We start from the raw sequence: 13,997 nt of genomic DNA on the forward strand, positions 1-13,997 counted from the left end.
GGTTATTCCTCGTATCTTATATATCCTTATGATTTTTTTTTCTTCAAATGTACCGTAATGAAACTAAGAGCCTATGACCCTGCCTGTAGAATCCTTTCATCTCCTTTCTTTAAACAGCTTAATTATAAACGTGAATCAGTTGGGAATAAATTGAATTGCCTTAAAACATTTCATGCGATTCTCTATAATTTCACTCTGAAAAACTCCTTCATTCGTAGCTTCACTGGTGAATTTGAATTATATTAAAGCTGGCACCTTTTTATTGTCACTTAAGACTATTGAACAAGAATTTAGAGAAAATGGCAGGCATTTCATTTCTTAAGTCTTTAAGCTTGTGGCTGGTCATAGCTCATTTAAACTGTGTAGGAGGCTGCATTCATTCACAACCAAAGATATTTTATAAGGGAGATGGTAAATATCATTAAGTAAATGCGGGTTGACTGCTTAGTGTTTATAGTCACTGAAAAAAAAAACTGGTTTTGATAGGAAGGATTGTCTTTTTATGAGATGGCTGGTTTCTTCAGAAATCAGTGCAAATGCAATCCCTGTGAGATGGAAATGTTTGAGTACAGTAATGGAAAAGTTGAGATGTATTAGTCAGTGTCTTTCTTTTGCTTTATTTTAGGGAAGCCAAAGGTGGGGGCGGGGGGGGGGGCGGCAAGATTCTAACGTGGTTTGTATGTTTTTCTGAGGAGGTATAGATGAGGCGAATATATACACACAAACATGTCTGTCGTGACTATTGTAACCATCACTTCAAGTGAGGTCTAAAGTTTCTCTAAGGCTTGATTTCTGTTAAAGGGGTATGTGGTTTAATTTATTGATGGTATACAGTACGGTCCTTAAAGATATATCAAATGGGCACTAATTTATTATTAAATGATAACAGTAGCAGTAGCTAAGCCAAAATTAGTTTTAGCTACTTTGAGATGCTTTGCTTTCAGAATTTCTGCACGTACAATAATACCCGATTGGCCATTTTAATTTCTCCTTTTTCACTTTGCCAGTAAAACCACATAGTCTGTTCAAGTTTAAGATGGAGATTTTGAAACAATAAAATGTGTTAAGTTTGAGTTGGATGAAAAAGTAAAACAGTGTCATCGATTTGAAAGACAAAACACAAAGTAATGGGAGAGATAAGAGGTGAATACGTCCCGAAGATTTTTAAGGTTTTTTTGTTTTTTTTATAAATCTTCTGTTTCTCACCAGGCAGGTCCCGGCCGACACTGTACAGTTTCTATGATCGGATGCTGGGGAGCCCACTGGTCCAAAGGTCTACCCATGACGTCACCATAAAGGTAAGCGCCCCACTTGCCACTCGGTTCCTGTCCTTTTTCCTGAAATCCACTTGCAAAGCAGAGCTGCGTTTTGCCAAAACTAAACACCTTCTGTTTTAAAATGAGTTTTCAGGACGAAGGTGCAGGTCCTTCTTGCTGAAATTGAAGGTAGTAGATAAGAGAGTGTCACTAAATCATTATGGGCTGGGTAGTCAATTCTACACGATGGATTGGACTTTTACTGCCTTCCGAGAATTTTGGATACTTAACGAGCTATTAACAACTTTTCTGAGCCTTACCAGGAGAGGATGACAGCTTCTAAAAATCAATCTCCTGTTAACACTGCAAATTAAAATTAAGCTGAATAATTCGCTGTAATTGGGCATGAGAATAGATTTTATTTGGCTCCCGTATCTTAATTCTGTGCTTTATTAGTTTCTTAATACGATTTGTGTCTATCTGCAAATTGATTTGCTAGTTAACCTTGAAACTATTAGAAAAACATGGAGATTACTGTCTATAAATCTAATGCGATGATAAGATTTGCAAAAGAGCAAACAAAACAGTCATAGGTGCACAGGTATTAAGAGTTGAAGTCCACATGTCAAATTAAAACTGATGCCCAGCCCCCGCCAAAAAAACAACCACCAAAACCAAGTTCTGTAAAGGTTGTTGTTATCTTGTGGTAGGTGGAATTTTAGGATTTGATTTTATTATTTACTTTTTGCATTTTCTGGTTCTTTCATTTTTTATTTATTTATTTATTTATTTATTTATTTATTTATTTATTTATTTTTAGTAAAACAAAAAACCCACAGAACCCTTGTAATTTTTAAAACATAAAGATGGAAATTTGGAGATTTTTGCTTTATTGTTTTAAAAGAACCAAGCAGAACTAAAATGATGGATCTAAATTTAACTGAAGGGGGAGTCTTACTGAGGTGTTTTTGTTTACAATCACATACATAAAAATTGTTTTAAAATAGTAAATGTGTCAGAATTTTGTTCTTTTACTGAAATATTTGAAACGTGCAGTTTGTGAGTGAAAACAAACCTTTATAAGATGTTTGAGTTTGGGCCTGGCTTTAACTTAGCACGACGTTTTCAAAGTTCGTAAATGTTGTAGCACGAGTCTTTTTTATGGCCAAGTAATACTCCGTCCTATGGCTAGAACACATTTTGTTTATCCATTCCTGAATTGACGGACATGGGAGTCACAGCAGCGTTATTCAATTGTTGTGAATAACGCTGCTGTGACCAGCCCTGTACAAGTTTCTGTGTGGACGTTCGTCTTCATTTATCTTGGGCATGTACCTGGAAGTCGAATTGCCAGTTCCCATGGTAACGTGGTGTCTAATGCCCTGATCCGACTTTTGCAAAGTGGCTGCACCATCGGTCGGTACTGTTCGAAATGCAGCCAGACCGTATTCTGAGTGTCAGAGGGAAGATGAGAGAGGAGGTCAGTTGCTGGTCGATGTTTCGATTGGGTATGGATTCTGTCCTTAGGGAACATAAGCTTCTATTGAATTGAATGGAGCACATGATGGATTCCTGATGTGTGTGAGGCATGGGCGTCTTGCTTCATAGATGAATGGATTTTGTAGTTTATATATGCAAATGGTCGTTAGAGGTCATGCTGGGAAGCTTCACTCTGCTGCCCACCTACCACCGCACCTACGGTGGGTCGGCAGGGTGGGAGTCACTGTAAGGCAGACACCCGTTCTCCGTACTGGGCGCCGTACCTCAGAAAGGGGGGCCAGGGTGGGTGCCCATTAGACTGGCTGGGTTTCAACACGTGCCCTCCTTTGAAAGCTGCTCCCCACTGACCTTCACAGTGGTATTTTCTTGGCTGTCAGTTTAAAAGTGGTGGGTGTGTTTACACCAGGAACTTCCACATTTGGGGGCCTGGCCTTCAGGTGATGAGACAGGAAGATTTCAAGCCGGGAACGAACAAGGAACAAGCAGGAAGCCACTTGTTCTCTAATGAAGCACCAACGGGAAGATCTGTGGGAGAGCAGCGTCGTCACAGATTTCCTGTCACAGCCAGAGGGTGGGTGCTTCAGGCCTTGTGGGCTCAAGGGTCTCTGAGAGTTGCAGCCAGTCAGCTCTGCGTTTGGAGTGTGAAAGCAGCTGTCAATCATATGTAAATGAGCGGACATGACTGAGTGCCGTTAAAACTTTATTTGTGGACACCGGCGTTGGATTCCTATATCCATTTCATGGGTTGCAAACTTTGACCCTTGGTCTTCTTTGGAACCGTTGCAAAATGTAAACCCTATTCCTAGCTCACAGGCCTCACAGAAGGAAGCAGCGGGTGAGAACCGGCCTGTGGCAGAGGAACACACCTGTTTTATTTCTGCCTCTTCTAACTGCAGCCTTTTGAGTTGGTGGACATCTGAGGGTGGAGCTCGGCGACGTGCAGGATGCAGTTGAGACAGAATCCAAGCTGTGGTTCCTCCGCAAGGCATTACAGATGTTGGGGACCAAGACTGAGGAATTTAGGGCCCTTCCGGCTATGTAATGGGGAATCACGATGGCCCTGTGTAACTGCGCTAACTCGAGGGATCTCAGCCAGAGGCGGTTTCTGCCTCCTCTTCCAGTGGAACTTAAGCCATGTGTGGAGACAGTCTTCTGGGAGGGGGCTACTGGCATCTAGTGGTTAGAGGCCAGGTTTGCTGGTGAACATGGTACAGTATACGGGACAGTCCCACCTCAAAGAGACCACCATTTATGTGGTCCCAAATGTCACTAGTGCCGAGATTGACACACCCTGCTCACCACGACTGGCAGTACTTTAGTTTGTGTTTTAAATCTGATCAGTCTTCTGGCTGAGGAAATCCAAGCTGCTGAGCATTTGATTACAAATCTTCATTCCTATGTTTGTTGACATACACATGAGGATCATTGGACTGTCATCTAATACGTGGGTTCACAATGCTGTGTTTCTTTTCTTAATTTTTAAATTTTTTCATTGGTTTCAGGTGTACACAACAACATAATGATTAGACATTTTACACCCCTCACCAAGTGATAAGCCCCCCAATCTGCTACCCCTCTGACATCGTATATAGCTGTTACAATACCCTATGTTATGCTTTACATCCCGTGACATTCAGTATTTTTCTACTTCAGTTTCAAATGTACAGCTCAGTGGTCAGGTATCTACACAGTCTATGAAGTGATCCCCTGATAAGTCCAGTGCCCATCTGACACGCTACAGTCTTTACAACATTATTGACTGTATTCCCCACACTGTATTTCACATCCCCGTGACTATTTTGTAACTACCAGTTGGCACGTCCTAATCCTTTCACCTTCTTCCCCAGCCCTCCAACCCCTCTTCCTTCTAGGAACCATCAGTTTGATCTCTGTATCTATGAGTTGATTTCTGTTTTGTTTGCTCATTTATTCTGTTCTTTAGATTCCACATATAAGTGAGATCATATGGTATTTGTCTTTCTCTGTCTGATTTATTTCACTCAGCATAATACCCTCTAGGTCCATCCATGTTGTTGGAATGTTTTTCTTTTTTCTAATTTTTTTTTTTCTAACTTAAATTGAAGCATCAAAAAATGCCGTAACACCAAGATTTATGAGGTGCAGGCCCCCTCGGTGGGTGAGTCATCTGCCTTTGTATTTCCAGAGAAAGCCGTAAGATTTATTTTTCCAAAGTCCAGTCTACAGAGAAAGCTGTAAGATTTATTTTTCCAAAGTCCAGAGGCCCCATCTATGAGTAAATGACCTTGCTTATGACTCCACCTACCGAAGGAAAGGGGATTGTCAGGCCAAAGGAAATCCCACGTGGGTGGGTGAAAATCTTAGTGTCTTCGTGGTTTCATAACCCGTGTGTACGTATGCCTCTAATTTGTGTGAGGGCCCAGTGCCTATTGTGGAAAATCTGTTTCCAACCTCTCAATCTTCAAGATAATTAAAGTCTGTGAATTAATTTACAAATTAATTGGAAGTGTTAGCTTAAAACCAGAGTCGTTAGAAAAAGCAGCAAACTACTCTTCTGTGGGGCCGGGCGGTAGCTGCCTGTGTCTCTCCCAAGGCCACCTGCTATGAAATCTTGGGTACGTGAACGTGCCTTTCACTGTGTACAGAGGGGGAGGGTAGAAAAGGAAAATGGTGCTGCTTGTCTTATGTACGTACATTCTCTGGCTCGTGTGACACACACGTGCTTAGCTGTGGTTTGCTGTTACCAGGTTGAGCATTTTTAGGAAGGCTTCCTCCTGGGCAGGCCGAGACAATGAGTACATAGGGTGGTGAGTGCAGAGAGCTTGAGAGAGGACCCTGTGGCCACTTGGGAGGCACACAGAGGCAGCTCTGGGCCTGGACGCCTTTCCTGTCCCGTCAGCGTCCTCCATTGATGTGCACGTGGGTTTTGGATGAAGTCCCCAGCCAGCCATTAATTAACCCAAAAGAGCAGCCGGGCACAGAAAGGACCCTTTCTGAATGCCTCCCCCGGGGATGGTTTTTAATCCTTGAAGAGCAGCATTATTTTCTAACACGAGACCCTCCCCTCTGCTCTCCCAACCCTCAGCCTCACTTCCTACTGAGAAGCACTGAGTCCGCTGTCATACTCATTATTTCCGAAGACATTGCCAGGTTTTAATTACAATCTAATGAATGTGACAACAGTTCACGTTCATAGGAGACGATTTGGAAAAACCACACACACACATACACCCGATATAATCTATCCCGAAGATAGGGGTAAGAGGATTCTCCATTTCTGTGTGTGTGCAAAACAAAATTTAGCGTCCTTCATGCACATTCCGTCTTGAAACCTGTTTTTCACGTATAGCGGAATGTCTTGGACATTTTCCCCAGTCGTGAACTATTCTTTTAAGGACTGCGTCTGATGCTATTGGCGTTTTCCCATATTTAAAAGGTGCTGCTGCTGCTAGGGCTCTGGTCAAAATAATAGTTCTTTCATTATCTTTATAAATTTGGACAGTTTGATTCCAAGTAGATAAATAGGACTGAGATTAGTGGAAAGGCTGAATGTTTTTCTTACTATAAAACAATGTATGTTTGCTCCTTGGTAAATGGACATAAACCTATGAAAGAAAAGAATGAAGATGAAACCACTGTTAATATTTTCATGTCTTTCCTCCCCAATCTTTTCTGTGTGTCTATTTTCCTATCGTGGGGGTCAAACTATATAAATGCTTTGATTTAATCGTATTGTCATTGGACGACATGGTGTTTCAATGGCTATATGTTGGCTCAATTACAAAGAAGAAAGAGATATGCCAAGTGATGTAAAGCAAACCTGTTTCGTCCAAAACAAACTGGTCCCCACGCAGACTTTAGAAAGGACTATATGTAAATGGTAATCCCTACAGTAAAATTTTCTTCTTCAACTGACCACTGATTGTGAAATAAACTCAGTTTATGTTTGAAGAGAGAAAAACGTCATGGAGAAAGTGGATGGGAGGTGACACCCACTGCCGTCCGGTCAGCATAGAGTTTGTTCATGTCCATGAGGAAATACAGAGGGAAAAGTGCCGTTTTAGGATGAGGTCATTTTGAGCAGATTTTTCAGCTGCTCTGCTCTCAGTCCTCAGTCAACCTGGAAACAAGTCCCAAAGACCTGAGCCTTTCCAAAATTACTGTCAGCAGTGGAGGCCTTCCTGGGTAAATGCCAGCAAGCTGATAGCAGAAACGAGAATCCAGACAAACTTTCTTCCATCCCTAGAGATACAGAGGGCCAGTTTAAGAGATTTTACGAAAACATTTCATAATGGGGCAACTCACTAAAAGAGAAACTTTTTTCCTGTCAAATACTATGGAATCAGCCCCATTTTTGCCCTCCCTTTCATCCAAGTGTACCCCTCTCAGTCTGTCAGAACGAGAAACTCTCCCATAGGCAAGTAACTGACTTGCCCTTTCTGTCTATACCAGTGCCAACTCCCCGGTAAGCGCTTGTGCTTGTATCTTTTAAGATAAGTAACGGGCAATTACGTTTCTGTTGTTTGGGAGCCGTCCTCTCCCTTCCCAGAGAATGATAGCATATGACATCCTATAAGTATATGCTAAGGAAAATGGAACTGTTCAACAATCTTTCTCTGGTGACTAAATTTCGAACTCTTTTGCCAAGGGAACCGTGGTGAATGGGAGCTTTTGCCACCTTGAAATGAAATCATAAAGAGGAGACATGCTATAAATAACTTTCCCTTCGTCTCTTGACAGCTTTAACCCCAAATCATTGTTTATGTTGGAATACTTTCGAGGGACAACCCCAGCCATGCCACATCAGCCTGCACTCATCTTCTTCAGCATGTGGCTTGAAGTCACAATGGTCGGATGTTCTTTTTGTGTGCAGTCTTTAAGTCCGAGCTGTCGCATCAACTCTAATGGAAGGTGTCTCGAATCAAAACTGGGTCAGGCAAGCACGTAAACACAATTGCACTGATTAGAAAGCTGTGCGGCTTTGTTTGTTTGTTTGTTTTGTTTTTGCCTTCTGTTTGAGGCAGAGAAGGGTCTACCAGGGCCGCAAAAGGTGTGTCTTTCATTTTAGAAGTGGAGAGGCAGGAAGCGTCCATAGGACTTCTCAGAACTCGAGCTGGGCTGGGACGGCGTTCCGGAAACCAGCGAGGTGTTAGACCACAAGGCGCGTCTGCAGCCCTGCCTGCTAGAAAATGCGTACCCACCCTCAGCCGCTGCGGGGAGACTGCTCTCCTTGATGGGCTGGTTAAGTGCTGCTTGCGTGTTTGAAAATCACTGATTAACTATTCTGGGAAGACCAGCATTGGGTGGATTTGGGCGAAGGTGGTTTGTTCCGTTCACCCCTCCAGAAGGCGCTTTTAGGTCGCTCTTTGGGATGCGTGCTGTTGACTGAGTAGGAATACTAGGTAACTAGCTCGTCCTGGGTCACTACTGCGCTTGGGGGCCTGCTCTGGGGGACATATAAAAGGCTTTAACCCTCCCAACCTCTGCCACATAGAGGAGCCCTTATTATCCTCAATTTGGAGATGACAAAACTGAGTGACAGAACTTGCCCTCCAGTCTGGAGCCTGAAGGGGACGGAAATACGTTGAGAGATCAGGCTGTCTGCTTCTGAGCCACGTGACCCCCTGAGTCCCCCATTTTTTACCCTAATTCTGTTGCAGCCAGCACAGGCATTTCAAAGCCCCACATCCTGTTTCCATTAAAATCTTTCTTGGCAGAGAGGACACAGGCCAATTCAGGATGGACACTGATGGCATTTCACTTCGAACCTTAGCCCAGGGGCAGGATTCCTGCCCTGAGCCCAGGGGCACACTTGGTACCCCTTTAAGGTCAAAGTCATTCTTGTACTGTGAGTGTGTGTGTGTGTGTGTGTGTGTGTGTGTGTGAGAGAGAGAGAGAGACAGAGACAGAGACAGAGAGAGATACAGAGACAGAGAATGTTTAATTCCTGCCGTGTGTCCCCGAAAATAAGAACTAGCCGGACCATCCACTCTAATGTGTCTTTTGGAGCAAAAATTAATATAAGACCCGGTCTTGTATAATGTAATATAATGTAATATAATAAAAGACCTGGTAATATAATATAATATAGTATAATTTAATGTAATATAACATAAATCATGTCTTATATTAATTTTTGCTCCAAAAGACGCATTAGAGCTGATGGTCCAGCTAGGTCTTATTTTCGGGGAACCACGGTAGTACGGCCAAACACCATGCCTTGAACATAGCAGGTGCTCATTTTTTCTGTCATCTCTTCATACCTCATTTTCCTTAAACATGGGAAAAGTAGGCCAAAGCGTATGCACACATTTTCCAGTAAATACCAGGTTAGGACCCACGTGTGCTTCTCCGCCGTGAGGAGCTGACTCTCGTCACTGTGGAGGCTTCTCGTTCTTGTCACAGAGCTTTTGTTTCTGAAGAGGTGCTTGTAGGAAATACTACACCATGTTGATAATATTTTAATAACGTACACTGCAAGGGTTGGAGCTGTGGCATGATTTGTAATCTCAGAACGCCTCAAAGCAGGTCAGTCAGCCTCCCCATCTCAAAGACTTTACCTGTGGCCTCATTGCAAAGATCTGAGTCTTCGGTACAGGAACCAAACGTGAGGTGAGGGGTGGCAGGCTTACCCTCTCTCGTTACTGTGGGATTGTTATTTTTGGCTGAGGTGGCGAGTGCAGGGAATGGCTTTTATAACAGGGACTGGGGAGCACGGGTCCCCGGGAATTGTCCTGGGGCATGTCGGTCAAGTACAGTGGCTTGTCTGAGGCAGGTGGTTGCCGAGTGGCTCTGGAAACCGTCAGCAGGTAAAGGGGACCCAATGGGGTCACGAGAGCCGAAGAGAATGTCGTGTGGCCTTGGCATGCCGTGTCTTTTCCTTAAAGCCAACCTCTCTTTCGTTCAAGGTCGTTCCATTTTCTTGACAGGAAGGGGCTAAATTAAAAAGCAGGCTTGGGAGGTACCTGTGTCTAGAGGAGTCAGATTCTTATGGACAGAAGTAGATAGAAGAGTGGGTGTGAGGGGCTGGCGGGGAGGAATGGGACCTAGTGTTTCACGGGGACAGAGTTCCTGTGTGGTGTAGTGAGAAAGTCCTGGAGATGGAGGGTGGCACAACACTGAATGTGCTAATGCCACTCAGCTGCACCCTAAAGGTGGTTGATGGTGGTAAATTACGTGTTGTGTGTCGTTACCGCAGTGAGAGGTAAACAAAACGTAAATCCGCGTCGCTGTGCTGTGGAGAACCCTGGCTTTCCTGTTGCTGAGCGTGTTGTGTGGCACCTGCCTCGCTGGTGTTCCCGGGCTTTGCTTCCATCATTTAGAGCCAGTTCGTCTCAAAACAAAGGCAGGAGTGGAGGGGTTTGACGGGGAATCTCCTGATCTTGAAGTGATTACTGGTTTTCCCAGTGGAGAGGGCGAGGACAGACCGCTTTCCCTCGTCTTCCTTTAGACTGCCTCAGACAGGGCGGTGACAGGAGTGGCACAAAATGTCTTCCCTGTCACCCAAACCAGAAATTCTGTGTTCAGGATTGTCCCCCCACCAACGAGAGAGCTCCCCGCAGCCGCCGAACTCTGAAATACCAGTCTAATGCCAACACATTTCTTGACGTGAAATTGTGCAGCAACAACCGAAAACCCTGATTGAAAAAACAACAACAAAAAAGAAACAAAACAAAAAAAAACAGGGTTTTCTTCTAACGTCTTTCTGTGAAGTGTAGGTCTCGTCCTGCAGGAAAGAGGATAGGTAACTATTTCCCAACCTTATGAGTCGATTTTGGCGAGGTTTGTCTAAAACTGCACTTTTTGCCGACTGAAGATTAGCGGTTCTACTCATTTGAGTCAACGAAGTAAAATTGACCCGCAAAACAACCACCAGCAGCATCGAGTGCATGGCTCGGACGCTGGGGCAAGGATTCTGATCCTTGGGTTCTAACTTATAAATTTAGACAGAAAATGAATCTCCGCTCAGAAAGCAGAGCCAGAGCTTAAATAGAAGCGTTCCCACTTGGCGAAGGGCTAATGCATACAGAGCTGGAGGATCTTGTATTCTCGTTCTCCATAGCCCTGTGGGAACATACGCACAGACGCCCGAGTGTATTCCATCGTGGGGTGGGACTGGGTACCAGGCTTGGGACAGGCATAGCGTCTGTATGTATCGGGACACTTCGTGTTAGAAAACAACAAGAAAGCTCTGGATGCAGAAAAGACAAAAACCAGCGTTCAATTTTCTTAAGAAAATGCTGAGTGTGTTGTAGAACGATTTTACGTAGATGATTTGAAAAAGTCGGCTCTCTGGTGCTTTGAAATAATCGATTTCTGTAGCTCAGCCGTTTCATTACGAGGCGTCTGTGGGCTAGCTCCACGTTACCTTTTAGCTTTATAAAGGCCATTCATGTCAGACGTAGAATGCTTATTCGTCCTCTGCAGCGGTGGTTCTCAGCCAGCGGCACTTTTGGCAATTTGGAGCATTTGGCAATCAGCTTTGTTGATCACCACAACTGACGGGGGTGGGGGGACATTGTCCTGGCATCTAGTAGAGGCCAGAAGTACTGCTAACCAGGACAGCCCCATAACAGAATCATCCAGCCCCAATGTCCACGGGACCGAGGCTGAGAGACCCTGTTAGTTAAATTGTACTATTTCTAGATTCCCGACATGACAGAATAAAAGCCAAACGGGTTGTGTCTGAGTCAGTTCAGACTGCCTATGACAACAGTACCCCAGACTGCATGGCTTAAACAGCAGACGTGTGTTTCTCACAGTTCTAGAGGCTGGAAGTCCAAGAGCAAGGCACCTGCAGATTCAGTGTGTGGGGAGGGTCTGCTTCCTGATTCGTGGAGGCCCTCTTCTCACGTGTCGGCACATGGCAGAAAGAGGGAATGCTCCCTGGGGTTTCCTTTATAAGGACATTCATCCCTTTCATGGGGGCCCCACCCTCCTGAGCTTGCCACCTCCCAGTGGCCCCATTATTCACTGAAGAGAGAGCCCAAAATTCTAAATTTGTTTCTCCAACTCAGTTGTCATCATCAGTGTAGCACCTGACATCACCAAATGTCTGCTTAGAGCGTCGGTATTCTGTCGTATGTTTTTTGTTGTGTACTTTCTCCCCGCTTAAATAATGTGGGGTGTTTTTTTGCATCTGGTGATGCTCTGATTTCGTAGCTTTTTATTGAGTCTCTAGTGTTTTTCTAATGCTGTCTTACACGTGAACCCCCCCAGAGTTTAAGCAGAAATTTCAGCCCACGTTTGTATTTTGACTGTCAAATGTTCCTTTTGATGTATACAAAAGTACAGAACTATCACCACATTAAGTAAAGAAGATAAGAGTTCTGGAGTGGGAGAAGTCTGGTAACTACACAATAAAACCTTGTTAGGACTACGAAGTGAGAACTGGAATGAACCACGAGGCAACTATTAGTGAACCCATTGCCGCCTACCCAGTTCTCATAAATCACAGCATCTGGAAGCAACACATTTATTACCTCGCAGTTACCCTGGGTCAGGAGTGTAGGCGCGGCTTAGCTGCGTCCTTGGCTCAGGCGTCACGAGCAGGGAGTCAAGGTGCTGGCTGGGTTGCATCCTTATTTGGACCCTGGGTGGGGGGCCTCCCAAGTTCACGTTGGCATAATTTCCGTTGGAGGACTGGGGCTCACTGAACCCTCGAGGCTGCCTCCTAGCTCCCTGGACAGTTCATGTGGTGGCAGCTTTCATCTCCAAGACCAGCAGGAGAATCTCACCCCCCCCAGTCCACTAAGAAAGTCTTATATAATGTCTAATCATTACGGGAGTGACATCTGCTCTTGGCCACAGAATGTCACCTCACTGAGGAAGGGGCATCCACCTCTTTTGACATGTCCTACGGGATAGAAGCAAGTCACGAGTCCTGCCCACACACTTACCACAGGGTGGGACTCAGCGTGGTAGGTGTAGGGTGTATCCCTTACAACAGCCAGCTTGAATCCATACTTTGTCCTTTTATCTTTTTCTAAACAAATACACACTTAATTCTCATTCAATGATCAAAGTTTTGCTACCGATGAAGATGCTGAAAATGTAGTACATGGACTCGGAACACAGGTCCCTCGCAGCCCAAAGTGCTTGGGGTTGGTGACATGACGGAAAGACTCTGGCCGTTCTTGGTTGTTGGCACTGGGCTGTTGTACCCTGATTTGTCTTGTGTACAGAGGTCTCCTCTTGCACTGACCAGTGTTCTCTTTGTGCCTATGTCTAACCAGGGTCACAGGGAAGAAAATCACTGCCTTCCTGGCTGCCTCAGACACAGGGGCTCCCATACTTCTCACCGTCGTATCCCCGCCACCCCGAGTTTCCACCTGCCTTCCAGGTCCTCGAAGCCCCAGCCAGACCGAAGCAAAATACAAAACATGGAGGTGCTGTACTTCCTTGCTGTGGCTTCCTGAGACCTGGCCTATGTATCGAATGATGGCAAGGGGACATATACAGTTACGGAGGTCCTCGCCGACGTCTGCGTCCTTTGCAGTTCTGTTCTATGCCCGAACGGTGGAGTGACCGTCGAGGGTGTCATTTAAACTCGTACGAGTGAAAGGTGTCCTGCTGACATGACTGCTGGTCCACTCAATGATCTCCATCTGTCTGGATGGACAGATGTCTAAACTTCCCGTCGTAGGCTGCACGAGTCCATTCAAGCTCGTTTCCGAGCACAGTGTGATCTGAACGTGTACGCGTGTGATGTTTATTGAATGAAAAGTCAGCGTTTATTTCGGTTTCCTGTTGCCCCTGAATTTTATCGTCTTCAGTAGGGTTTGTGCCTGACTGTGTCCCAGCCTTATAAAACACACCAGTGTGTCTTATTTTGGGGGAAACGTTTCACCGGGATGTATGGTTTTTGTATGTGTGTGTGTGTGTGTGTGTGTGTGTGTGTGTGTAATTGCAAAATGTTTATGTAATCATGCGATCACACACTATAACACGAATCAGGCATGAATTACCTTTGTGGGTATAACATCGCGGTCGTTTTTTCTCTACCGTCTCAAAAAGAAAGCAGGAAAAGAACATACATGGGCAGTATTTGAAAACTCTCTGCTTTTTCCTCTCGCCTTTCTCCCAGACGGTGGCTCCCGCTTTGTCAAGACCTCATCGCCGCGAGGTGAGGCTAAGATGAGCATAACCAGTGACGAGGTGAATTTCCTGGTGTATCGCTATCTCCAGGAGTCAGGTAAGAGGGCTGCTTTTCTGTCCACAGGAAACTGTCCTTCAATGTGCTGCGCTACACGGCCACCAACC

The 13,997-nt window shown here is 44.9% G+C and overlaps 1 protein-coding gene across 6 annotated transcripts in view; it reads left to right on the top strand.

The window, feature by feature from the left end:
- Nucleotides 1–13,997, top strand: part of TBL1X (transducin beta like 1 X-linked) — a 180,226-nt gene that overhangs the window by 119,562 nt on the left and 46,667 nt on the right. For all 6 annotated transcript variants that reach the window (XM_074324200.2, XM_074324201.2, XM_074324198.2 and 3 more), the window contains 2 exons: nt 1,210–1,298; nt 13,822–13,929. In XM_074324200.2, coding sequence (XP_074180301.1) covers nt 13,872–13,929 — 58 coding nt within the window. In that variant the 5' untranslated portion in view covers nt 1,210–1,298; nt 13,822–13,871. The remainder of the gene's footprint in view (nt 1–1,209; nt 1,299–13,821; nt 13,930–13,997) is intronic.

Source organism: Rhinolophus sinicus, chromosome 18 (assembly GCF_057876585.1).
Source record: "Rhinolophus sinicus isolate RSI-liver-muscle chromosome 18, RSI-T2T, whole genome shotgun sequence".
Classification (NCBI taxonomy): domain Eukaryota; kingdom Metazoa; phylum Chordata; class Mammalia; order Chiroptera; family Rhinolophidae; genus Rhinolophus; species Rhinolophus sinicus.